At 44.1% G+C, this 26,787-nt stretch overlaps 1 protein-coding gene across 4 annotated transcripts in view; it reads left to right on the top strand.

Moving 5' to 3' along the window:
- DAPK1 (death associated protein kinase 1) overlaps positions 1–26,787 on the top strand; it is a 168,171-nt gene that overhangs the window by 91,309 nt on the left and 50,075 nt on the right. For all 4 annotated transcript variants that reach the window (XM_019734018.3, XM_019734045.3, XM_019734028.3 and 1 more), the window contains exons 4-9: positions 22,280–22,418; positions 24,184–24,313; positions 24,485–24,533; positions 24,617–24,643; positions 25,128–25,280; positions 25,649–25,694. In XM_019734018.3, coding sequence (XP_019589577.3) covers positions 22,280–22,418; positions 24,184–24,313; positions 24,485–24,533; positions 24,617–24,643; positions 25,128–25,280; positions 25,649–25,694 — 544 coding nt within the window. The remainder of the gene's footprint in view (positions 1–22,279; positions 22,419–24,183; positions 24,314–24,484; positions 24,534–24,616; positions 24,644–25,127; positions 25,281–25,648; positions 25,695–26,787) is intronic.

Below are 26,787 nucleotides of genomic sequence, written 5' to 3'. Positions count from 1 at the left end.
TCTTAGTTGCAGGGGGCGCTGCCCATCATCCCTTCCGGGACTCTAATTGAACTGGCAACCTTGTGGTTGAGAGCCTGTGCTCCAACCAACTGAGCCATCCGGGAGGCAGCTCAGCTCAAGGTGCCGTGTTCAATCTTAGTTGCAGGGGGCCGAGCCCACCATCCCTTGCAGGATTCGAGGAGTTGAACCGGCAACCTTGTGGTAGAGAGCCCACTGGCCCATGTGGGAATCGTACCGGCAGCCTTCGGAGTTAGGAGCACGGAGCTCTAACCGCCTGAGCCACCAGGCCGGCCTTGTGTTTTAATTTTTAATAGACTATTCAAAATATTAGGTCTGCATGGGAGAAACAGTCATCTTTGCCTTTGAGAAAATTGTCGTTCTTTTAAGAAATGTCCAAACCTGTAGAAAAATTCTGTAAGAGTTTATCTGAGCCAAAACTGATGACAGTTGCCAGGAAGCAAGATCTCAAATGCTCCAGAGTATAACAGTTTTGCAGTTTCTTTTATGTATTTGAAATTCAGAAGAGAACGCAAGGAAGATTACATGAAGGTGGGAGAAAGCAAGGCTGGGGTTGGATTACAGGATATTTAACAAGATTGTGTGCTCTCTTGAGGGTGGTTATGGCTTATTGCAAAGGTGCAGTTAACCTAGATGCAAAGAAACAGTGGACAGGGCTTGCTTAAGGCAAAGATAAGCCTTTTACTAAAGAAGTTATAGGCCTGGGGTGTGACTACCCACCATGACCCACCCAGTTAGGAATTTATGGCCAGATCACCCTGTGAGGTTACTTTCTGAGACCACCTTTTTCCTCCATAGGTCTAAATTCTAACAGCTTTAAAGGAAGATTGAGTCATCAGTGACATATTCTGTCTCCTCTTTTCTTTCTTAAGAATGCTAAGGTGTGGTGGTAGTTAAGGAGAGAATAAAATTTAAGAATTTGTCAGAAAATAGCCCTATGACTATTAGTAGCGATTTGTCTATATCTTCTGGCACAGTAAATAAGCTTTGATAGATGTACTCTTCTGATTTATTGCTTTGGGATGAACTCCATGACAGACAGAGATCTTCCTGAGGCTTACTGATGAAGCTTGTTCCCATGTTGCGACCTTGTGCCCATCTCCACTGGTGCATGTGAGTTCTTGCCTCTGAACTCCAGGCCCATCCTTACGCTGAGATAAAGAGACCCCAAACCACCACTCTGCTCGCTTTTTTAGGAACGGCTTCCAGTATCCTGGATGAGGTACAGAAATTGTATCTTTTCTGTCCTTTTTATGAAACGATTTAGCATCTGCATTAAAGGCACAATTGTCAAATCCTAGTCCAGGATCTGCCCTTTAAAATTTGTGTTGAGCCATGAAAGTAACTTGAAAGAATGACTTTTCCCCGCTTGCTTCCCTGGGAAATCATCTTTTCACAGCTGATCGGCTGTGGCTGCTCAGCGCAGCATGTACACCATCTACACGAAGGAGGCATATGTGATGTCTCAAATTCACAATCTTGTGTCCTCCACACCCTGTTGTGCCCTAAAGAAGTCATGCCGATACAAAGTCTCCCTTTACTGTGTTATAGCTCACCCACGCGTGCTCACACAGGCAAAGCACTACAAAGCTTTTATCTTCAGTGCTTGAATCATTTCATAATTTGCCCTGTTACCTGATGAAAAGTGAAGTCACACTGTCCGAATTCCAAGTCAGTGTTAAGCAGAGACACTGGCTCCTAGAATTCCATTCCTAAACTGGCCGCTCAGAAACAGCCAAGTGTTTCAGACTGTGGACAGTGATGTATTTTTCTATCTAGCTTCCCTCTGTCCAGCCATGGTTCAGACCCAAATGCTTTTAGAGACCAGATCGGCAATGTAAATGGGAGCGGTTGGTCTGCATGAAGCCTCATGTCAGGGAGGCATCAAGGAATGGTGAGGACTGTGGCTAACTGGAACCCTCATGCCCCACCTCCAAGAGGAAGCCACCAGTCAGTTGACTGTTGCCATGTAGAATTTTGGATCCAGTGTTGCCAGATCTTGCTTATTTTCTTTTTTGGTTTTTTCCCCAAGGAAAGTCTGTAATCTAGGTTTTTCATGTTGGCAATTAGTTCATAGTCTTCAGGAACAGACAAAATAAAACCAAGCTGAAGGCCACATGTGGCCTATGCAGACCTCCAGATTCTAGCCTGCTTCATGTGAGCAATAAGCGTTACTTGCTCACTACTGTGGGAGAAGCAAGATGGGATAAATACAGTCAGAGACATCCCCAAAGGGCTAGTAATTCTGTTGGATACACACTTAGCATTCCAAAATGATTTTTTCGATGTACAGTATGGTTTAAAACAGTGGTTCTCAAACTTGAGCGTGCATCAGAATCGCTTGGAAGGCTTGTTAAAATATACATTAAATTGCCTGTATTTCCAGCGTTTCGGATTCAGGGTGGAGCCCAAGAATTTGCATTTTAAATACATGCCCAGGTGATGCTCCTGGACTGGGGTTCACCTTTTGAGGAGCTGTTATAGGTTGAATTGTGTCCCCCGAAAAAGCTATGTTGAAGTCCTAGCCACCCTTTACCTCAAAATGTGACCTTATTTGGAAATAGGGTCATTGTAGATGTAATTAGTTAAGATGAGGTCATACTGGAGTAAGGTGGGCCCTTAATCCCATGGGACTGGTGTCCTTATAGGAAGAAGCCCATGTGACAAGAGAGACGCATGGAGAATGCCATGCAAAGCTGGAGGATTGGAGTGATGCATGTACAAACTACCAGGAGAGGGGCCTGGAACAGATTCTCCCTCAGAGCCATCAGGAGGAGCCAGCACCTTGATTTGGGACTTCTGGCCTCTAGAACTGAGACAATACATTTCTGCCATTTTAAGCCCCCCAGTGTGTGGTACTGTGTTACAGCAGCCCTAGCAAACTGAGACAGAAGCACTAGTTGAGTAAAAAACTGTAAGTCCTAACCTGGGAGCCTACTCACAGGTTAATCTACAGTTCTGTAAGCTAGTAAAAAACAAAATAAAACACCGCATCATGGTAGTTCTATCAGGCAACTGAGACATGATGTGATGTGTGAATTTTACTCCCTGCAGAAGGCTTGGGCAGAGGAGGACTGGAGGGGGGCGGGGGTTCTGGGTCTGACTTAAGGCAGGAGCGGACATCACCTCACCTCGACCTGCTTCAGGATAGTCCCCTTAGTAGCTTTGAATCACCTGTCTGAAAGGTCACCCTGTTAAGATTTAAAGTAAAAATCCTAGAATTGCCATGTAAGTATTGGCACAGTAGATTGTTCCAAAGACATCAAGCCAGTTTGGGTTCTCCAAACCTAATTCTTCCCATTTTCCTCTTTATTTGTTCTGCTTGGAATTTAAAGCAGATACTTAATCAACCATTTTTAGCTAGTACACATGTGTTTCTCTCTCTCTCTCTCTCTTTCTCTCCTTCTCTCTCTCTCTCTCTCTCAGAAATTCAATTTAATTAATGAAGTATATGCTGTGGTTGTAGCCAAGTGCAGGGCATTAGGTCGTGGAATGAATAATGCATTCTATTATTTCTTTAATTTAAAAAGGAAATTTTATTTATTTTTCATTGTGGTAAAAAAAAAAAAAAAAACCACAACATAAAATTGACCATCGTAACCATTTTTAAGCGTACAGTACAGTAGTGTTCATTATATGTACCTTGTTGTGCAGCAGACCTCCAGAACTTTTTCATCTTGCAAAACTGAAACTCTATACCTGTGGAACAACTCCCCTCTTTAGTTCTCTTTTTGACTTTGGCTAAGTTAATAATTTCTGGAATTCAAGTTTGTTCATGGCAAACAACTGCCGAGTTGTAGTCAAACATTTGTGCAATATTAGACCACTTTATGCAGGATCATTAAGTAGGATCACTCTCTTTCATAACCAACCCGAGATGCAAACTAGTAAGAATATGATTATAAATTTTTTCCTTGTCTCGCAGCACAGTGGATGTATGTGGATGATTCTTGCTGCACTGTCAGCAAATCCAGAATTGCAAGAGCCTTTCAAGAAGCAAATGCAGTGACTGAAGTGATGGTTTCAAGCTATCTTAAAAGTGGCAGAGTTATACTAAGTTAAATTCAGTCATAGGGACCTAAGTGATGCTGGTAAATGAGGTGTATCTGATGCCGGAGGCCTTTCGGTTCCCGACTCCCACCCCCGTTCTCTGCTCCTCTCTTGGTCCTCACAAAAGCACACTCAGATTTCTTAAATGGCTTTTTTTTTTTTTTTCCTGCTACATTTGTCCTCTCTTCTCTGAGCTCAAGCCAGCTTTTTTGACTTTTTGAACTTTTGTTTTTATTCACAAAGGTAATTTCAAGAACTGTTCTGGGTTACACTTTTGGCATCTGGCTCCTCAGATAGCTACGATTAGGCAAGAACAGAGATCTGAAGTGCATTTGGCAACAGTCTCAACCTTTCACAACAGAATTAAATCACGTAAAATAGGGTGATTTTCCATCCAGGCATTCGCTCAAGAAATAAAACCCTGTATGTACGTCTTCCCCCACACTCTTAACTTCTTGCCAGTTCAGTTGAAAAGTGTTTGCATTGTGTTTATTAAATAGGCATTTTTAGTCACATTAAGTGGATTCTTTGATTTCCGATGGTTTTAGAAAAGTGGGACAATGGAAATCATAAAAACAAACCACATGTAGCATCTGAGCTCATAGATCTGTAGTGTTTATCACATATTCATAATTTTAATATCTGGCTTGATGTTCTCTATGCTATATACTTGAGTTATAGATAAACGGTATTTGGAATCTTGCTTATCTCCAAGAAAGACCGATAATCGTTAAGGTTTGGTAAACTGGGGTAACACTGCTGCCTACCAGCCAGCCTTGGGGACTCCTATAGTTCGAGTCACGGCTATTCTTAGACCACTCCCCAGGGGCCCCAGACTCTACCTTATGACTCTTGGGGGGTAGTTGAAATCCCTGAGAACTATTCACACTTCCTCTTGGAAACTCACAGCCATGTCACAGATCTCATTATTATTCCTGTCTTGGTCAACCGCTCCCCTAACCAGCACTTGGAGAGGATGTCACCAATGGGAACTCTGTGGAGTTGTGGCTTCAACTGACCCCCTCAGACATTCCGGTTCCCCTCTCGCCCTGTTCCCTCTCCTTGCTAGCGCCAGTTTCTTGTCTGCATGGCGGGGACCATTCCAGTCATAATCACAGGCTCCATGTCCCACTCGGCTACCTCTCCACACCCAGAGCTCCGCTCCCTCCCAGGCCAAGGGCTACGATTTTGGTGGTCCAGGCTCAGCCCAGACTTCCTGCCTGGCTTTCATATGGCACCCACATCTAGGCACTGCTGCACCCAGAATTCTGGGATGATGGTCGGGGTCAGCTGTGGAGACAGGAAGCGGGAGAGACTTCACCCCTCGCTGGTGCACCAGAATAGAGACCAGACCACAGGTCGTGAGTGCAATTCCCTTACTAGGCTAGTGTTTAGGGCACGTCATTAACAATCCCTCCTGACCATTTTTGAGCCCCTTGGAGCCTCCCTTCTGCCTGATGTCATTGCAAAATGTTGTTTAAAAAGCAGATGGAAATACTCCCCAAAACAATCTGGTATTGCTTTATTTCTCTTAATTTGTATTTCCAAGTAACTGAATATTGCCTCACCTTCTTAGGTTTAACCAATTTTTTTTTTTTTAATGTGTATAGCTTGTTTTCAATATGGCCAAAGTTATTGTAATGGAAATGAGGAACCTCAGGCTCTACTGGGACAGTAGTGTTGGCTTGTTCTTTTCTGAAATGTGAGTTTCATTTCCAGTCTCTGTACGGTTCCCGGGCACGGCTACAGTGCAACATGAAAGCTGCTCTAGTGATGAAATTAGGTATAAGTGAGACATGGGCTAAAGGACCTGGTCTTCCCTAGATGACAGAGTGTCTGTAACTTTTCCCCCGATATTTTGATGGCAAAATTGACGTAGAACTATTTTAGAAACATAGGGTAAAATGTTCACTTCTTTTAGGCACTTCAGTTTGGTGTGGCTCTTCCACAAACTGCCTTAGAGAGAGGATGTAGATAAAGGACGAGAAAGGCTTTCCTTGGAGAAGAAAGGGGGGCTGCACGTATTTGATTTTTTGGGTGAGTACTGTAGGGCCCCTGCCTTACATTCTCTTGTTTAATCCTGAGGTACACCTGCAGGAGGGCACATATTTGCCCTCAAAGAAATATACTGAGGGGGCAGATATGCATGGGCAGCTGTAACCAGAGCCCCCACAAGGCCATCCTACCTCCTGGACCTCATTTCCACAGGAACGCTAGGACAATCTATGCCCCCTCCAGCATCATGGGAAGGCTAAGAAATGAGGGGCAAGAACAACGGGGCTGCCAGAGAAGCCGTGCTGGAGAGAAATAGAAAGGTCTTCAAAGTCCAGGTTAGCTTTCAAAAGGTATGGAATCACTGCTTGGAAACTGAGGAGGACAAATGGGGCTCAAGAACCACCTGAATATGAGAAGCACTGCCCTGGGAGGTCAAGGTCAAGGTGACTGACTGGCCAGCCCTAGATGAGGAGCAGAGTGAGTGGGGCAGGATGGGAATGTCCTCCCTACTCCAAGGTGGTCTTGTTTATTTAACTCACCCTTCCTGTCCCCTGCAAAAGTTGACAGCTTAGAAAAGATAGACGATGGGCCTTGTAGGCTAAGTCTTATATATGCTTAGCAGAATTTTAGGATGCAAACTAAAATATTCCCTGCTCTAGAAGCTACTGTCTGGGAATTAGAACCCCTCACCTCTATATCTGGATAGAATGGGCTCAGTTTTCGGAATCTGGAGGCTAGGGACAATACCACCCTCCTGCAGTTGTACCCAAGGGTTAAATGAGATAATGGAAAGGTGCCTATGTTTCTGAAAACGTTACGCTGAGTGCAAGAAGCCAGTCTCAAAAGACCCCATCTCATATGATTTGATTTATATGAAATGTCCAGAATAGGCAAATCTATAGAGACAGAAAGTAGATTAGTGGTCACCTAGGGCAGGCAGGGTAGTGGTGATGGAGAATAGAGAGTGGCCATTAATGGGCTCAAGGTTTCTTTTGGGGATGATGAAATGTTCTAAGATTAGACTGTGGTGATCGTTGCACAACTCTGTGAATATACTAAAAACCATTGAATTGTATACTTTAAAAACGTCAATTATATGGTATGTAAGTTATATCTTAGTAAAGCTTTAGAAAACATCTCTGATGACTCCCTCGTGCCCACAGAAAGAGGCCCACGCTCCATAGAATGGTGCAGGATCTTTGAACCCACGTGCAGCCGCTTCCTTATCTCCAACCACTTCCCCTCCACCCCTTTCATCTCTGCCCCAAAGCTCCACCCACAGAGAGTCTCTCCTTTACCAGATCATGCCGTGTCCTTAGGCACCCCAACCAACCCATTGTTTAGGCTGCACCCCCTGCATGACATGCCATACCTTATGTACCTAGAGAACTCCTACTCACCGTCAAAGCCCAGCTCACACAGATTTCATTGCTTTCTTACGTGTATTTTCGTCACCTCTTGGAAGTGTGTTCATTATAGCACTTACCATGCTATATTTTAAATGTTTGTGTATCTTTCTTCCATAATGAACTGTGAGCTTTCCAGGGAAGTGCCAGCATTTTACTTTCTTTCTAGCTCCAGCATCCAGAAGAGGATGCTATTAATACTAGCACACAGTGAGTGCCCTATAAAAGTGGTTGAAGTTGAATTCAGTCAAGGAGACTGATATGAAATCTTGATGAACATCAGTGAGGGGCCTTTCTAGAGTTAAGATGGTGGGGATGTAAAGAGGAAGCACAGCCAAAAGTTCTGCATCATTTGTGACCTGCCAAAAGTAGCCCTCTTTCCTGAAAACAGAAAACAGTTTGTCACTTTAGCTCATTTCCACTATGGGCCAGAAAGGGTTGAGACATGGGGCCATGTGTTTAAGGGGGGGGATGGGAAAAGAGTAGGGCAGAAGGAGAATTGATGGGACTCTGAAGGACAGGAGTTGAGAACCTACAATATGCCTGACATTATGATGCTAGATGCCAATGAGAGTCAGAGGTGGGTGGCTAAAATTAAAGCTGCTGATTGTCACTGGCATCTAGTATGATAATGCCCATCACATGGCAGGTACTCAATAAACATTTATGTAAAAGAAGAAAGGAAAGAAACAAGGTGAGCTCTTCAGACAATCAAGTCACCTGTGCCCATTCTACATAGAGCCAACCCGGCTCAAAGCCTGGCATGACCCCAGGCTGACGATGCTGTTGAAAAAGAGATCTAGACTCGTCTCCATCTTTCTTAGAGGCCTCGGGTGGGGGTGACTCTTTGCTCTCAGAGTCCTCATCAACCACAGCAGGGTTTCAGGGTTTCTTCCCCTACCTTGCCTTTCACTGAGGTGGTCAGAGGACCTGATGCTCAGCTCCAGGCCCCTTCTCTTCCTGATTCCCCATCTTCTGCCAGTGGCCAAAGGGGGAAACTGAAGTGATCTAAGAGCCTCCCCACCTGCTGAGTCAATATCGACTCTCACCTTTTCCATCTCTCCATCTCTTCCTCCTTCAACCCTTCTTCCTTCTCAAAACCATACCAACCTCAAGGGAAGGACCACTCTGCTCTATGCCTCCTTTAAATTGCAGCTTTCCACATCTGGGGGGTGACTAAAGAAGGGGTTGGCTGGCACCCCTATCTGATGGGCCAGGGGTCTTTCATCTGGGATTTCCAGGTCCTTAACAACAACCAGCAGCCTTCATTTGAGCCTTTGGACTGGACTGTCGGAGAGAATAAACCCTGTCAGCAGTGGGAGGGGTGGGTCCCTGTGTGTCCCCAGATAATAGCCTTCCCTTGTTTTCAACTAGACGAGACAGATTGATTTTGGAATAAACCTGCATCTTTGGCTGTCCCAGCTTGGTTTACTTCCCACGGCCTTTGTTCTAGCACCAGTTATAATGACCCAGGCTGAAGAGATGTCTGGCTGCCCCGGCTTTTCCGTTTGCCCCACTTTTGATTGGCCTAATTATTTCTGTGGGTTTCCAAAGCTTGGACTGAAGCCATTAAAGTAAAAAGAGGGTTGGCTTAAGCTGTGGTCAGTCTTGCTGTTTGGTTTCTTATTTTTCATTTACGTGAGGACCTTCTTTCGTTCAAGAAATCTGCATGGGCTGAGGAAGTTTATCTCTCAGCTCCTTCGCTACCACGTACCCTCCCCCACACATTGCAGCACCTCAGCCCCTGTGTCACATCATCCAGTGCACATTGCACATCTCATTTGCAGCACTGGAGTAAACGGATGAGACTATTCGTGGCTGGAGATGACTACCCTTAAGGTCCAACAAGGCACCTCTGCGCTCCATCCAGACACCTGAGGGCTGGAACGCCTGTACCTCTGCACACCTGTACCGCATTTGTGGTAACTCGGCTGGCAAGCTCAGCCATTGAACTCTAGGGTGCCATGCCCAGAGGGCCATATGTGGCCTTTCTAGTGGGCTTCCTGCATGAACCAACTCAGCCAAGGATTCCTCCATTCCTGGGGCCACTGGCACCCAGCATTCCTGCATCTCCTGACATCCCAAAACTTTCCAGGGAGGGTACAGTCTTTACAATTGGTCTTGTGTGTATCACCCTCATAGTCGGGATGGTATTTCCTGAATATTCTTCAGACTCTGCATCTTTCTTAAAATGTGGAGCCCAAGACTATCTGCAACCCTCTGGGTGCTGACTGATGGGGGACCCCCACATCATGCTTCAGGTTTTAAATCCACCCTGCATCCCTAGCCCTGGTCGCTAAGGACCTACTCTGACCCTGGGTTTTCTTTCTGCCACACTAGAATCTGCTTTTTCTCATCTGAATTCGTTTAAAATTCCTCTGGAGTGGTTACTTTGACTTTGTCTCTCTACTCTCCCTTTCCTTTTCCCCACCACCCCCATTATAACCAAAGCTTGGGTGGCCCCAGATCCAGGGCTTCTCATCACTCTAAGGTTCTCCAAACATTCGTGCTGGGCTGCCAACACAGCCCATCTCACACACAGTCTCCTCTTTCCAAGGGCATCCTTTCATCTCATGGACTCATTTGGGAAGCACATTGAGCCACTGCTCTACAAAGGTTTCTATTCTTGCTGTCTTACACGTTTCTATTTCCCTTCCTGAATTGATGGCGTCCATTGTGTTTGTGTCTGGGAGGTTTCTGGAAGCTTTAAACTGATTCGTATCTGTCTGGAATATTTTTATGTTACCTCTGCCATCCATTTCTCTTTCCCATGTCCCCTCTCTCTCTCCCTGATACGGAAACAAAAATGCAAGTGCAGAATCAGAAAATGAGCAAGTGCTCATGTTGGGGGCGGGAGGGCTGTGGCTCACACGATCCACTGCAGGTGTGATGACCACCTACGTGAGACATCCTGTAGGCGTGACATGTCACCCACTGCCTGAGCAGGCCTTGATCACCCAGAAAACAACCAATCAAGGTTTTCTTCTCCAGAGAGCTGGCTCTAACAAACCACATCTCTGAATTAATAGCATATTTTCAAAAGTTGCAGTCATTTTGGTCTAGTCAGTGGGTAGAAGGCAAGTAGATTCTGTTCCCTGAAAGAGGAAGAGAAACGAATCTGGTTTTGGTTTGTTGACTTATTTCATAAATGCCTCATTATATTCCACATAAAGCTTCTTCAATTAGAAAAAAAGGGTTTTTTTGTTTGTTTGTTTGTTTTTTGTACGATGTCTAGCTGAGAACTGCAGCCTCTTGTTTGAAAATCTGCAGCTCCATCATTTGGCCTTGAATTTGAGCATGCAGTCATTTCAGTGAGGGGGTCAGATAATCATATCAGGGGACCACTCGGACCGGAGCACAGTCGCTTATTATGCTTTGTCCACAACTCCTGCCACCTTTGTAACAGCTGAGTAATATAGTCTGGTCCCATGTTGTGCTGTGCCTGCTGGTATTGACAAATCATGATACATTTTCTGTTTACTAATCTAGCATTCTGTTTCCATCTGGGATACTAAAAGGAAGTCATGATTCTGCTCTTTCATTCTGAATGAAAAGTGATTGCTTTAAAATCTTCATTTTTTCCACAGAAGCCATACTATAATCCAGCTTCACAGATTAGTCGGTCCTTTATAAAGTCAGTCCTCCGAGAAGACCAGATTTTTGAAACAAGAGACCTTTTGGAGATCCCAAATTTTTCCCAAATGTGGGTCTCTTTATAAGACTGGAATCTTCCTTTTCTTGTCACAGCTGGCAGAGCTAACAGATTTGGTCCCTCATGCGCAAAGCATACATCCTGAAGCATGTAGACCAACTGTTCCCTTATTCAATTTCCTTGCCAGTTACAGTCTGTCCCCCTTGAATCGTGGAGGTCCCCTCTCCCCCTGGATACAAAGGCACTGAAATAACATTGGTGATTCTTGGAGAGTGCAAGGATCAGAGTGCAGAGTTGTAATCCCAGGTGGAGTGATTACACGGTGGGCTGAGGGTGGGTTGGGAGTGAAGGTGTAACACGAGTTAGAGCTTTTGTGAAAGTTTCTGGGCATCAAAGCAGAAAGATTTTTGACGATCCCTGAGCAAGTTCTATGTGCCATCCTCTGTGCTAAATGCTTTTCATTTCATCTAGTTTAATGAAGGAGCCACAAAAAACATATCCTCTTTAGAAAGCTCAGCCTGAGGGCCAAACCCTCTAAGCTAAGGAGGTACAACATTTCCCTGCTTCTGAAACGGAATCAAGCAGCTATATTTTTTCCTGAATAATAATTGCCATTTATTGAGGACTTTTTCTGTGCCAAGCATTAAGCTCATCATACAGATGTCACGTCATTTAATCCTTACAAAAGCCCGAGGAGATAGGGTTCTGAGGCCCGTCCTGGGTAACTTTTGCTGCGTAACAAACCACTCCAAAGCTTAGTGACTTAAAATGGCAACAGTCATTTGTTTTGATCATGAATCTACCATGTGGGCAGGGCTCCGCTGTGCCAGCTCATCTCTGTCCCGTTGCATCAGTTCGACCACTGCCTAGGGCCCTGGACCACATAGCTAACATGCATATAGGTCCCCTGTGCTCTGCTGCTTCTAAATCCTGTGATACTCCTGAGTTGGCCAGAGTACCTGACTGACATCAGTCCAGGTTTCTGGCCCTTTTCTTGCTTTAACTGGACCTGTAGTATCAATGCCCACCACAGCTACAGTGGCCCAGTGAAGGAGATTCTAGAAACATTCCTAAGTCACTTCACCTGTATTTGGAATTGACTTTAAGAGCAACCTTGGCAGAACCCTAGGCTTGAGGAGAAAAGACCCAGAGGTATGTGAGAACCATCTTCAGAAAAGGGAAGTTCACGGTGTGGCTTGTATTCTGTGGCCCATGCTGTTCAGGAGCAGGGCTCAGCAAATTATAGCCGGTGAGCCAGAGCCTGCCACCTGTTTATGTATAGCCCTCAAGGGAAAAAAATGGTTCTACATTTTTAAATGGCTGAAGGGAAAAGCAAGTATATGTAGCAGAGTCCAATAGTTGCAACAGAGACTGCATGGAGACCCACAGATCTTACGGGGAAATGTTTGTTGACCTCGGTTCTAGAAGGCAGACTGAAGACCTATGTCACCACCCCTAGATTTCAGGTCTGCACAAGAAGGAATTTTCTAACCATTCTTGTCCATGGGTAGGAACAGCAGACCCCAGCTGAAGGTAATGAAGGCAGATGGTGGGCCTAGGACACTGTAGTCAGTAGTTTGCTGGTAAATGTGTGACAGCTGGCTCTCCAGATGAGAAAAGCCTGATTTGTAATGTTTGCCTATTTCTATGATACGAGTCCCACCATGGCCAATTTCCAGTTCTGATGTGATACAACTAAAGGTGGAGTTGGGAAGAGATGCCTGTAACCAGTTCTGCAATAGGTTCAGGGGATCAACAGTATGTAATGCTGCCCTCAGGTGTCTCCCAATCTAGAGACACGCAGGGCTGTGGGGAGGAACAGTAGTGCTGGGAAAAACAGCCCTTAAAATTCCATTTGCCTGTCTGGGCTCCATCATTAATATCTATAAGTGGCAGCCATCATTAATATCTCTAAGTGCAGAAAGACTAAGCACCTTGCTTGGATCACAGAGCTGCTGAAATCCACCTGCTACTTCATTGTCCTCACATTTGGTTTAGAAAGCCTTGATTTCTAGAAACGTTGGTAAATTTGACTGTATCTAAGTTTAGAAAGTCTGTTTAACAAAACATCCCTTTAAGCAAAGTAAACAGGCAAATGACAGATTGGGAGAAAACATTTGGAATACATAAGAGATCAAGGCTTAGTATGGAGAGGATATAAGGAACACCTATCAATCAATTAAAATTAAAAACTATGACAGTCCAATAGAAAAATGGGCAAAGGGTGTGAGCAGATGGTTTTCACCCACTCAAAAACAAACGGCCATTAAGCCTGTGAAAGAGTACCAAGCATGGAAATGTAGGATACAGCAGTGACTAATTTATTTCATCCATTGGTTTGGCCCAAAGTTATAATACCATGGCTGTGGTGATACAGCACATTCCTCAAATATGTAAAAACCAGCATAACCTATGAACCAGGAAAACTCGCACACCATCAGAGGAGCCAGGTACACCAAAAAAATCATTGCCTCATCATTTGTGATAGCGAAAACTTGGAAACACGACAAGCCCTTCAGTCGGGGAATGGCTAGACACACTGATCTAGACATCCTGGTGAACATCAGGGCGCAGTGACAAGGAGGACGAAGAGCTCTCTACCAACAGGCGTTGCTGAGGTGAGAGAGCAAATTGAAGAGCGAAGTGCATATAGTCTCATGCCATTTCTGTTCTTAAAATGTTGATAAATCAGTGCTGTGTGGTTCACAGAACATCCATACAATGTTCCAGAGGGCTGTCCACCATATTCACAATAGTGTGTGCTTTGGGGAGGTGGGGAGGGAGAGGGCCACGATTGACAAGGAGGGGAAAGAGACACAAGGATTTTAGTTTTATGTATGGATGTTTTCATTTTTCTTAAGGAGAATATATTTTTGTATTTCTTGGGTAATAGTAACATTTTTAAGAGACCAAATTAAAGTTCAAGTCTCCCCAATAGAACGGCTTCCATAAGGGAGTGTGCCATCACTCTGGGTAAGTCATCCAGGTTGGCCATGGGGGGAGGGGGAAGAGGTATCTGGGTGTGCTGGTCACTTTGGCCTATGAGATTGAACTTCCCTTGGGGACTCTCTAGTCACCTCTATCACCTCCACATAGGCCTCTGTGTTCTCTTAACACTTGTCTCAGCAAGAAACCACTTTGTCTTTAATTTCCTGTTATACAATTGGGACGCTACAGAAACACGTTAAATGCATCGTTATTTAACAGGAGGGAGCTAGAGTCCCGTGAAAAGGTTGGTGTTGGGTTGGGGTGGCCTGCACTTCCTCCTGCTCAGCCCCAGCCTGCCTTCCCCCTAGGGTGTGTGCTCTTTCTCCCAGCCCTCCTGTTGCTCTCAAGCACATCTGGGTTCCTCTAAGTCTAGACCCAAGGAAAGATGCAGAGAGAGGTGTTCTCTCTCCCACAGAGCCAAGGCCCACCCTCTAGCTGATCTATTTCATGGCTAGGTACCTACCTCTTCCCCAGATTTTTGGCCTCGGGAATGTCCACCGATTTCAGGAAAACCGTACTACTTAATCACAGGCATGTGTGGCCTTGTTCCATTGTTAGCAAGACGGCCACATCAGAATCCCTCACTATTAGCTAGCATCTGGACAAAAGAAGAATAGCTTCAAGGGTTTTTCTCACCCCACCTGTGGCTAAGAAGACTTAAGGCATGGAATGTGGATATATTTACTGTGTGCCAGACACTCATCCTAAGTCATATTATCCCCACCCCACCCCCAGTAGTAATAATATTCTCATTCTATAGGTATTATTATCATATCCTTATTCAGTAGGTATTAACATTCTCATTCTATAGACAAAGAAACTGTGCCTCAGAAAGTAACTTATCTGAAGTCACAGAGCCCAGACTGAAACCCAGAATGCCTGCCTCCAACGCCTTTTAACCTTTGAGCGATAGTCTTCCCTGAAGGGTTTCATTCTAGAAACCTTCAGAAGGCGCCTGCCTGCCTTTTTGCACAACCTCCCCTGAGTAAAATGAAACATCATTTCCCCCATGGATTTTGAGTGCCAGGCATTCTCTTCCATGAGAATCCCCAGAATACCTTTGAAGTTGTTAGTTGAATTTGAGGTGGAAACAGACAGAAAATGTATTTTCAGACGCAGCTTGCATTTTGAATTCAAAGAACGTGTGAAGGTTAGGAACTCCTTTGATATTATTTGTGTGAGTTGGGGACAACACAGTATATAAGCGAAGAATGATGTTCAGCAAACCCCCAACCTACTCTGGACCTTAGTCTCACCTATTTTACAAATGTGGAAAAGGAGGCTATGGGGGTTCATCCCAACTTTCCCGTCAGGGACCCCAGCGTCAGGTTACATCCTGCCAAGTCCTCAGTTACCCAAGGAATTTAAATTAGAGTGTGAGAGGTGAGTGTGAAAACGTTTTAGGAACCTTTCCAAAATTAACAAGAAAGAACAACCCACACATAGTGAGGACAGTGGAGCACTGACTTTCCAGTTTGGGTTATTTAGAGGCAAAGCCAAGAAGTCGTGGGTACTTCCTTCCCCTCACACATTCACATCACAGCCGCCAAGACAGTTCGGATTAAACGGGGACTCATCTCAAAGGGTTGAGGTAATTACTTGAGGACTAGAACAGAGGTGCATTTCTCACACTTTTCTGACTTGAATTTAAGAGTTTTTATAACAGTGCAGGAATGAACCCTTCCTTCATAGAACCTGAACGCAAGACTAAAAAGCAATAGTGGATTCTAAATACCCTCTCTGTCCATTGCTTCCTCTTCCTGAGTTGCTTTAGCCATCCGGTAACATTTTATTTGCAGCCTTGAGCAGTTACTTACTACCTGTTACTGTGTCCTCTCCAAAAAAGGTAGGTTGAAGTCCTAACCCCCAGTACCTCAGAAATGTGACCTTATTTGAAAAGAAGGTCTTAGCAGAAGATATAATCAGTTTAAAATGAGACCACGGGGGTGGGTCCTAATCCAGTCTCACCGGTGTCATTATAAAAAGGGGAAATTGACACAGACACAGACACGCACAAAGGCAAGACGATATGAAGAGACACCGGGAGAAGGACATGTAAAGGCAGAGGATTGGAATGATACATCTACATCCAAGAAACGCCAAAGGTTGCTGGCAAACTGCCAAAAGCTACCCTGTTTCCCCAAAAATAAGACCTAGCTGGACAATCAGCTCTAATGCGTCTTTTGGAGCAAAAATTAATATAAGACCTGGTCTTATTTTACTATAAGACCAGGTATAATATAATATAATATAATATAATATAATATAATATAATATAATATAATATAATATAATATAATATAATACCAGGTCATATTTTAATATAAGACTCGGTCTTATGTAATATATAACATAATATATATTACATAATATATGTTTATATAACATAAGACACCGGGGTCTTATATTAATTTTTGCTCCAAAAAACGCATTAGAGCTAATGGTCTGGCTAGGTCTTATTTCCGGGGAAACACGGTAGGAAGAAGCAAGGAAGTTTCCCTTCAGGTTTCAGAGGGAACATGGCCCTGCTGACACCTTGATTTCAGACTTCTAGCCTCCAGAACTGGGACAATAAATTTCTGTTATCTGAAGCCATCCAATTTGTTAGTGCAGCTGTAGCAAACTAATACAATGACCTGTACCTAACGCTTATGAAATATACATTTAGGATGAAATAAGATTGAGAATTTCAGTTCATCTGTCATAAGCAGTGTGACATATTTTCCAAAGATGGCTGCAACATCATTTCCTGCCCTACATGTTGGCTAGACCCTGGAAATTCCTCCATTAAGGGATGTATTCCAAATCCCCTCCTCTTGAATCTGGAGGGGCTTGTGACTCACTTTTGATGCTGTGTGACTTCTGAGGCAGTTTCTACCCTGCTTGCTGGAACACTTGACCTGGAGCCCTGAACTGCCATGTAAAATGGTCTACGTGTCTTGAGTCTGCCATGCTTCCTGAATTGTTCCAATGGCCCCCAATTCACCAACCACACCTACTTGCTCTGTGACACCAAATGGGGAAATCCAGCCCAACACTGCAGAATCATAATGTTTGCCTTGAAATGGCTCATCAAGTATAGTTAGCTTGTAGCCAAGAATCTCCTGCAATTTAGGTTATAAGCAGACTTTGTCCAGAATCAAGTCCTATTATGTCTTATACAATTCCTAGCAAGAGTCAGGGACCCTGAATAGTGTTTTAATTTAGAAATTGGAATCCTGTGATAATTTCTCTTATGTCACTCTGAAGGCCCATTTTGTTTTTTTTAAAGCTATATATGTTCTAATTACATTCTGTTACAGCTAGCTTTTAGAGGAGGCTGTGGTGGGAGTGAAAGGCATGGGAAGAAAGGGAACCTTTATGTTTTCCAGCTCTCTTGGTGCAAATAGCCAGTGCTTATTAGCATTCATTTCACACAATTTCCATGATAATGCTATAATTTAAAACACTGACTAAAAGAACTAATAAAAGAGGTTAGACTTGCTTTCTAAATTTACTGCACAGGTTACTCATCTCTCTCTCTCTCCATCAATCTTCCTTCTCTTAAATAAAATGTAAAATTTGGAACAAAGAATGAAAGTGCCAAGGTTTGACTGATCTTGTTGACATTATTCTGCTTTTCGGCCACAACACTGTAAGCACTGGAGTTGTGATTCTAAGCATGTATGTGAAAGTGCCTATGAGAAAAAAAATCTTCAGGTCGCTTTCTACCTTCTGAGATTTGGGAGCTGAATTATCAAATGATACTTATGCTCCCAAACGTTGGCTGAAATTACTTTTAGTTACTTTGATTAATAGCTAAAGGTCTTTATAAGTAAAGGTTCATGGCTAAAGCGTCTGCCTTCCTGTGTTGGTGTGAAGGAGGATGAGTATGTATGTAGGGCCTCAGGGCAGCAGGAAACCAGTGATGGGTTGAGGCCCAGTGACATAGGGGCTCTCCTAACCCCACTAATGTCTAGCTGAATGATTTGGCTTCATGGGCAAGTGACAGTGTGGCCCTCATTGTGAACAGCATGAGATTTGAACAGGACCTGTCAACAGGGTAGATGGAGAAAACTAGAGATGACCTGTGTCTCCTTTCTCTCAGTCTGCCAGGCACTGCCACTTTGCAGGCTGGTCCCTCACGGGGGCTCACGGGTGGTTCCTGGTTCTCATTTCTGTGGTCCAGTAGCACTGTTGGCATTGAGTTGCTCAGCACAAGAAGACTGAGTAGGGCATGAGGTAACCAGACCCAGAGAAAGGCAAACCTGATTTCTGTTGCCTGGGCGTCATAAACAGACCCAGTTCAGGATGGTGAATGTTCCAGTCTTCTATCGCTGTGTAACAAACTACCCCCAAGTTTAGTGGGGTGCAGGGCAGGTTCCCTGGGAAGCAGACTCTAATACAGACAACAGCATGTGGGATGTTTCTTAAGAAGTACCCTTAGGATCAAGACGTGGGAAGGAGGAGAAGGAGCAGGAGTGGGCAGAAGAAGTCATGCTGCTTTGCAGCTCAGCACCAATGCCAGCTGGCCCAACACACAGCTCCGGAGCCAGAATGGCCCCTGAGAGTGGCCTTAGCTTGGGCTGAGGTGATCTGTCCTTTATATCAAGGGTGGGCAAACTGTAGGTTGTGGGCCAAATCCAGGTTGCCACCTGTTTTTATAAATAAAGTTTTATTGGAACATAGCCATACCCATTCAATTATATATTGTCTAAGGCGGCTTTCACTTTGCTTGGGGAGAGCTGAGTAGTTGTGACAGAAGCTGTATGGCCCACAAAGCCTGAAATATTTCATATCTAGCCATTTAAGTTTGTTGTTCTCACACCGAGCAGCTATTGGGTGTGGGCTTCCTGGAAAGGACATGACTTTGGGCAGCAGTTCTGCAGCAGAAGCAAGGCCTAGAAGGCTGAGGGCGGAGGGCTGTACTGACTCCACCTCAGCAGGGGGGACAGCAGGTCCTTCGTCCCAGGAGAACATGGACAGGGCTCCAGGTGTCCACCGCATCCGCTCCAAATGGCCATTCTATTTTGCACACGATTTTGGGTCACAATTCTGGAAGGACTCAGGTGGACGGTCTGACCTCTGCAGCCTTGGCTGGGCTAGAGGGTCCACTTACAAGATCCCTTCCTTGCTCAATGCTTCTCAGCCTCTTCCCCTCTGTACACAACAGCTCATCCTCAGGGACTCCTCTGCACTGCATGATGGTTTGGGGATCATCGCACGTCTTACATGAGGGCTTCAAAAGCCCCAGGTCCATGAAGACCCACTGCTGTAGGCACAGTGTCACTCTGACATGTCTTAATGGTCCAAGTGGTCACGGGGCCTTTCCGGATTCAAGGGGGTAGAGCCACAAATGTAAGATCGCAGCACAGAAGAGCACGTGGCATGAGATGTTGTTACGCCAGTTTTGGAAATTACAGAATGCCTCAGTGCGTCAAGTAGCTGGCTCGCTGGGTCACAGAGCTGTTTGTGTACATCACTTCCCAACTCATGTGGGTGGCTTGAAATGACGATGGTGGGAATATGACACCTCAGGAATAGTTTTGCCCCACCCACCCCAACCCCAGCACATCACTGGGGCTAAGGGGGGACTTCTGGTTTGAAGCCAAATGTGAAGAAAGCAGCATTTGTTGAACGCCAAGGAACGCTATGCATCCTGGAAGCTCAGAACAACTCTATGGGGTGCAATTGTCTCTTATTTACAGAGGAAGCGTCCCAGGTGTGGTGAGGTTGGGTAACTGCGCAGGATTTGAACCAGGTTCTCCTCACCCTCTGCCATCCTGTCACACAGAGCCTGGGGCCCTCAGGAGAATGAAATAGGCTACTCTTAATTGGCATGAAGGAAGCTTAGGTTGACGTGAGGAAGGGAAAGAAGAGGAGCAAAGACCTAGCCTGGGGCAGTGATGGGGTTCCTTAGAAGGACTTGGGCCTCCACACAACCCCAACCTGTTTGGGTGCCATAAAATTCACCCTCCCCCCACCCCATAGGGCAGCCAAACCCCAGCTGTTTCTCTTTGTCAGGCACCCAGCAGTCTGAGTAAGGGAGTGGGGAAGCCTCTGGAGGAGGGCAGAGAGAGGAGAGGCTGGGGCTGGCACCACAGGAGAAGCCCACCGCCATTTGAGGAGTGCCGCCGTTAGGCCACACCAATGGATTTGAGTGGGGAGAAGTGAGAAGCAAGGCAGGATGGGGACTTTCATGTGGGAGCCTGCCCGGGTGGAGGTGGCATGGCATTGTACTGGAAAGGCGGTTTCCTTCCTTTACCATAGCATCTGTTCCATTTACTTGGCCTCAGTCTATGCCACACCTGCCTGCCATTTGCTTTATGTATATATATTACCTTTAATCCTCAAAACCCTGAAACTAATAGGTCGATTATTCCTGTTTGATGAGAAATTGAGGCTCAGAGAGAAGAGAATTCTCCCGGCTGCAGAATTAAGATTTGAGCCAGATGTGCCAACTGTGGGCCACACCCCCTGTGCAGCCCATGATGCTGCTGTCATCCTAAGTGATGGCCGCCAACGCCAGAGAGCAAAGAAGTAAACAGATGATGGGAGCATCTTTCTCAGGATTGGTCGGTTGACAATTTCCCATTTTCCTCCTTTTTGTTCCCCACAGCTAAAGGAGTCCCTCTCCCTGTTGGTTTTAAGAGGAATAAGAAGACAGAAAAATGAGAAGCAGAGGGTTTCACGCAGTTGAGGAGGGAGCCCATGTGGAGCCTATGTGCTGTGGAGAGGAGAGAGCAGCAAGGCTGGGAGGGTGCAGGCAGGAAGGCCACTACCCGGGGTGTGTCACCAAGTACCTCTGCCACCCAGTGGGGCTCCTGGCCTTCCCACTGGCTCAGCTCTGTGGCACATCGCAGATCTGCCTGAGCCTTCTGCTTGGGTCCCAGGGTTGGAGGGGTCACCTCGCGCTATGAATAAACATCCTGAAGTTAAATATCAGAGGAGAGTTTTGCCGCAGGAGCATGTAATTAATTAAGACTTTAAAAAAGGGTCCTCAATTTTTAGTGTGCGAAGAATCACCTGGGATGCTTGTTAAAAATGCTGCGTTTCCTGATTCCCCACTCTTAGAAAGTCACAAGCAGCAGTTTGGAAGTGCGGCCTGGGCCAAGCTAAGAAACCACCTTGGAGGGTGAAGGGTTGGAATCTGAAACTTTAAGAAAATAACTTTTCTGTCATTGTTTAATTTCATGAGCACCAGTTTTCTTACTCTGGACATAGATGTGGTAGGTATAATGTTTATGGAGCTGTATTGCCAAAGGAAAGATCATGAACACAGCAGTTATATGTATAATTGCAGTTAATTATTATGTTAGAAATGTATGGTTGAATAATAAACATTAACTTATAAAAACTCTTATTAAAAGTTCCCTGTTATTTGCCATTAATCACTACCGTGGATTTTTTTAGGGGGGGGTGTTCATTTATCCACTTGATAAAAAAAGTTTTGAGCTCTTGCTGTGTGGCTGGCACTGTGTTAGGAGGTGGGTGACAGCTGGCGGCCAACAGCTAGGGGCTGACCTCTGCCTTTCAGGGACCTACAGTCTGGCCAGGGAGATTGATTACATAAATCCCCCAACAACCACGTGTATTTCCATTTTGTGTAAGTTTATTCTTATTAGTTAAGGTATTTGTTAAATGCATTATTACTAAAGGTGATTTTTATAAATATATAGGGATTTGCATATAAATGAATACAAAAGAAAAAAATTCTTGTCAGGCTATATATCATGCTTTTGGGTTTAAAAAATTGATTAACAGAGATTATGAACTTTCCAGGTACCCTCTGATTGAGCTAGGAAGATATATTCTATAAATTTCGTACAACATTAACTTGTAGTTTTGCTTGTTAGTCAGTGAGTTAAGATTTCACCTCTAAACATGCTTAATTAAAACATTTTAAGGATACATTGATTTTTTTTTTCCCTTCATGTCGCTGCTCCCTTCACTCATTTGTGAACATAGCAAGGAAAGTGGTACCCACGTGCTTTCAAGCACAAATATATTTGAATGCAGATTTTCCATCCAGTAATGAGAAGCACTGAGAATTCTGATTCCATGCTTATGGGTTTCAGCATGTCCTTATACCATTCTCTTGCCTGAAATTTGAGTGTGTCGATAGCCTATGAAAGAACAAATCAGTATGAAACAGGATTGTCATCAATAACCTCTGCTTCTTGGTTTTCAGCGTTGCAGGTGGCGAGCTGTTTGACTTCTTAGCTGAAAAGGAATCTTTGACTGAAGAGGAAGCAACTGAATTTCTCAAACAAATTCTTAATGGTGTTTACTACCTGCACTCCCTTCAGATTGCCCACTTTGATCTTAAGGTACATTGCTCAGTGTTAGCCAGATAAATGCTTATAGAAACCATAGCATCGGTTGTTTGCCAAGAAAAATTGAGGCATTTGAAAGAGACGTGTATTTTTCCTGTATGGGTTTAACAAAGGGAGTTATCAATATATATCAGCAGGTGTATAATGCATGCCTTCTGCGGGGATTCCTAACCTTTTGTGGGATGGAGGTTTAAGATTAACGATTACAAAAAAAAAAAAAAAAAGATTAACGATTACATTCAAGAATCCCTGGGGAAGAATTAAGGGGTCTTATCAGCCAGGTCTTTAAGCAAGGGAGCTGCTACGGGTAATGGTACATCTTCAGCCTGGATGACCTCTAGCTGCCCAGGTTTCCATCCCTCTGTGGCCTCAGGGCATGCAAGATAGAAGGTGCCTTGATCTCTACTCTCCCTCTTGATGCAAAGGCTTATCTGTCAGCAACAATCAATCAAGCCAAACTCTGAGACTAGCTAAGTGGGGTCATGCCTGGCTGGGGGCAAGGCATTATGGGAGCTAAAAAGGTATGTCAGAGAAGTTATGGTCTCTTTGGGAAGGGAAGACACCCATGAGCAACAGGAAGTTAAGATTCAAGATATAATCCAAGGCAGTGAAAAGATTGTCACAAAGCAACCTGTGATCGATTGTCAAGTGAACAATTCAGGTCATTGCAGCTAGAATAAGACTTCAGAAGAGGTAGGAGTTTCTCCATACTTACTATAGCAGAGCTGTTAAGACCCCATCCAGATCCCCCCAACACTCAAAAATACATACCCCAAAGACTGCTGCTGCAAGCAACTGCAGCTTTCTGCCTGACATCTGGTTTTTGGAAATGCCAAAAAGTAAATGCCCACAGAAGCAGCACTTAGCAATGGAGGACAGGGAGATGGTGGATAAACACCCTAATTCCCTCCTGCTTTAGTTGGAAAACTCTGAGTATTTCTCTTTCTCCCCCACGTTTCCCAAAGGGATTATGCTCTAGTCACTCCACCTGGATGAGACACCTTTTATCAGCTTCCTTCCTTCCGTTTCCTGTCTACCAAGTGTTCCCTGGTGTCCCCTCCCACATAAGCCACTTGCACCCGAATCCTTGTCACGGGTCTGTTCCCTGTAGAACCTAAACCAAGACATTTATTTTTCCTCGTGTTCTCTTGCAAGTACCCTTTTCTGCCTATCTTGTGTAGGGAGGAGGAAGAACTATTCCGCCACCTTGTCCTCAGCATAACGTATCATAGCTGCTATGTTTTGGTGTTTTTTTATTGTGGTGAACTAAACATAACATAAAATTTACCATTCTAACCATTTTTAAGTATGCAGTTCAGTGGAACTAAGTATATTCACATTGTTGTGAAACAATCACCACCATCCGTTTCTAGAACTTACTGATCTTTCCACATTAAAACTACATGTCTGTTAAGCACGAACTCCCTATCCCTCCCCACGTCGACCCCCCCAGCGACTGGCAACCACCATTCTACTTACTGTCCATGAATTTGCCCATTCCAGGTGCTTCATGTCAGTGGAATCATACAATATTTGCCCTGTTTTGTCTGGCTTATTTTACCTAGCATAATGTCTTCAAGGTTCATCTATGTTGTAGCATGTGACAGAATTTACTTCCTAAGGCTGACTAATATCCCATTATATGTATACACCACATTTTATCCATTCCTCTATTGATGGGCATTGGCTTTTCCACCTTTTGGTTATTATGAAGAACGTTATTATGAACATTGCTATCCTATGTCTCTCTTTTTTTAAGCCCGAAAACATAATGCTTTTGGATAGAAATGTCCCCAAACCTCGGATCAAGATCATTGACTTTGGGTTGGCCCATAAAATTGACTTTAGAAATGAATTCAAAAACATATTTGGGACGCCAGAGTTTGTTGGTAAGTTTCTTTGCTCCTGTGGTCATTTATTTCTAGTAAATATTATGCTGGTAAAATATCCCCTGCTGTGGCATCTTTTCCCTGGTACATGTTTCTGGTTTATACATAAAGATAGTATCTGTTGATTTGCTTCCTTCGAAAATTAAATGTGCATTTATTTCTTCCTCTTAGCTCCTGAAATCGTCAACTATGAACCTCTTGGTCTGGAGGCAGATATGTGGTAAGCAGCGTGCCATTTATGTTGTCATCTTTCTGATTTATTTTTTTATTCTGACATTTGTTTTATTTCTGTTTTGTGTCTAGGAGTATCGGGGTAATAACCTATATTCTGTAAGTATCAAAATCTCCAACTCATATTCTTTCCCTCTTTCTTTGAGACCATATGTTTCACTAACCATTCTGTGTGTCATGTTCATCTCTTCAGCTTTTCATATAAACATATTCATTTCACACCCCCAGAACACGTTTAGTTTATACTAATTAAACATTTTCTTCTAATTAAAAACGAGTCATCAGAAACTGCAGCATAATCACTGGGAGAAAGCGTGTCTGTCCATCACTGAGAAAATAGGAAAGGGTTTTTTTTTAACTACTAGATTCTATTCCAAATTAACTTTTTAAATGCATCCTTTGCATTAAGCTCAAGCTTTTATGCATGACAACTAAATGCCCTATAAAATAAAATTGAATTCTACAACGATTGCCCAAACACCAGATTATAGTCTTTTCTTCACTCCCCCTATGAGATATGATGGGAACAAAATGACAACACAAGAAGTAATTGTTCATGTTCTGTGTTTCACTTTATTAACAGGCTAAGTGGGGCCTCCCCGTTTCTCGGAGATACTAAGCAAGAAACGTTAGCAAATGTATCTGCTGTCAACTACGAATTTGAGGAAGAATACTTCAGTAATACCAGTGCCCTAGCCAAAGATTTCATAAGAAGACTGCTTGTCAAGGATCCAAAGTGAGTGTCCCTTATTCCTGAATAGTGCTCAGCTGTGGCCTCAGCTAGATGAGAGTTATCACCTGTCCTGTGCACATGGCCATGTTTATGAGACCCTGGTTGTTTGCACCTGGCAAAGGGAAGCATGCCATGTGGAACACCTCAGAAAATGCAGGCAGGGTCCTTTGTACCTGCTTAGCTAGTCCTGCAGGCACAGGGAAATAATCACATAAAAGCTGACATTGTTTTCGGCACTCTTCCATGAAGCAGGCCTCAAACTGCATTTTCTAGCGCATCTGCTTGGTAGCCCCAGCCAGCATGGAAACAACCTTAGTGTTTGCTTCTATGGTCACAACAATTTTTTTTCTCTTTCCCCTCTCCCCACAAAGGAAGAGAATGACAATTCAAGATAGTTTACAGCATCCCTGGATCAAGGTAAGTTGCATATTGGTTTGAGTGTTACAAGGCATCCTGGAATTCATTTGTTCTATGGTATTACTAATTACTGTGGTTTCTAACCACAGGTCACATCTTGAGTATTGTGTTTGTTATTGGTGCCATATTAAGATAACTGACAGATGAGAATATGCTAATGATAATGAAGGTAGAGAGGAGGAAGCTGTCATAATGCAGGATTGTAAACAGGGAGCTGAAGGTCAAGTCTACTCAATAGTCGATTTGGTTTGACCTGTGGGATGTTGGCCCAAATAATATATTTTTCTAATTTTGTGAATTAATTTCCAGCATTTATATATCATATCAAATCTGGATTTCTAGCTTCCCTTGAAAAATGTGAACATCTACCAATACTGAGCCCTTATTCCACGAGGCCACCAGAAACTTGGCACAGCTGCCTTTCTGCCAGGGCCTGTGGCCACCCCCTGGCCCATTACACCTTTGCATTACCTGCCTGAGACCTGTCGGCATTTGGGTGAAAGAACTGAAGTTGCTCCAGCTAGAACAGAAAGGACCATGGATGAGAGAATATGGCACTTATTAGAATAAAATTTATTAGAATAAAATTATGGAAGTAATAAGCAAATTGCAGTGCAATAACTTGCATTACAGAGGTAGGTTTGGAGCAGCTGGAAAACTCTTTGCCTGTACAAGCTCCGGGCAGTCGCCTGGGCTCCCCTAGAAGGCAATGCAGACTGTCTCCTTCTCTCAGAGGTATTGCTACATGGCTTCCTGGAAAAAACATGCAGTAGGAGGCACTCTCTCTCTATCCTGCTGTCAGACAGGCTGAAATCTGCTGACCTCTGAGGTCCCTCCCAGTTCTAAATTACTTGGAGACTCTTGGATTGCAATAGTACAAAAGAAGCAAACAATCCTCCCCCCGGAGTTCAAATGCCTCATAACATGATCTCACCAGGAATCTTGCTATTCCCAAACTCTCTTACGGAGTAATTCGGCTTGACCCAAACTCAACTTTTCCCCAAGATCCAGTTTTTATTGATTGTATCAAACCCTTATTAATTGTATCGAACCCTTAGCTACAAGAGTTAGCCTCTGCTGACTAGATTCCTAG

This window comes from Rhinolophus sinicus, chromosome 16 (genome assembly GCF_057876585.1).
Source record: "Rhinolophus sinicus isolate RSI-liver-muscle chromosome 16, RSI-T2T, whole genome shotgun sequence".
Classification (NCBI taxonomy): domain Eukaryota; kingdom Metazoa; phylum Chordata; class Mammalia; order Chiroptera; family Rhinolophidae; genus Rhinolophus; species Rhinolophus sinicus.
The sequence above is the reverse complement of the archived record's forward strand: the minus strand, read 5'-3'. Positions and strand labels throughout refer to the sequence as shown.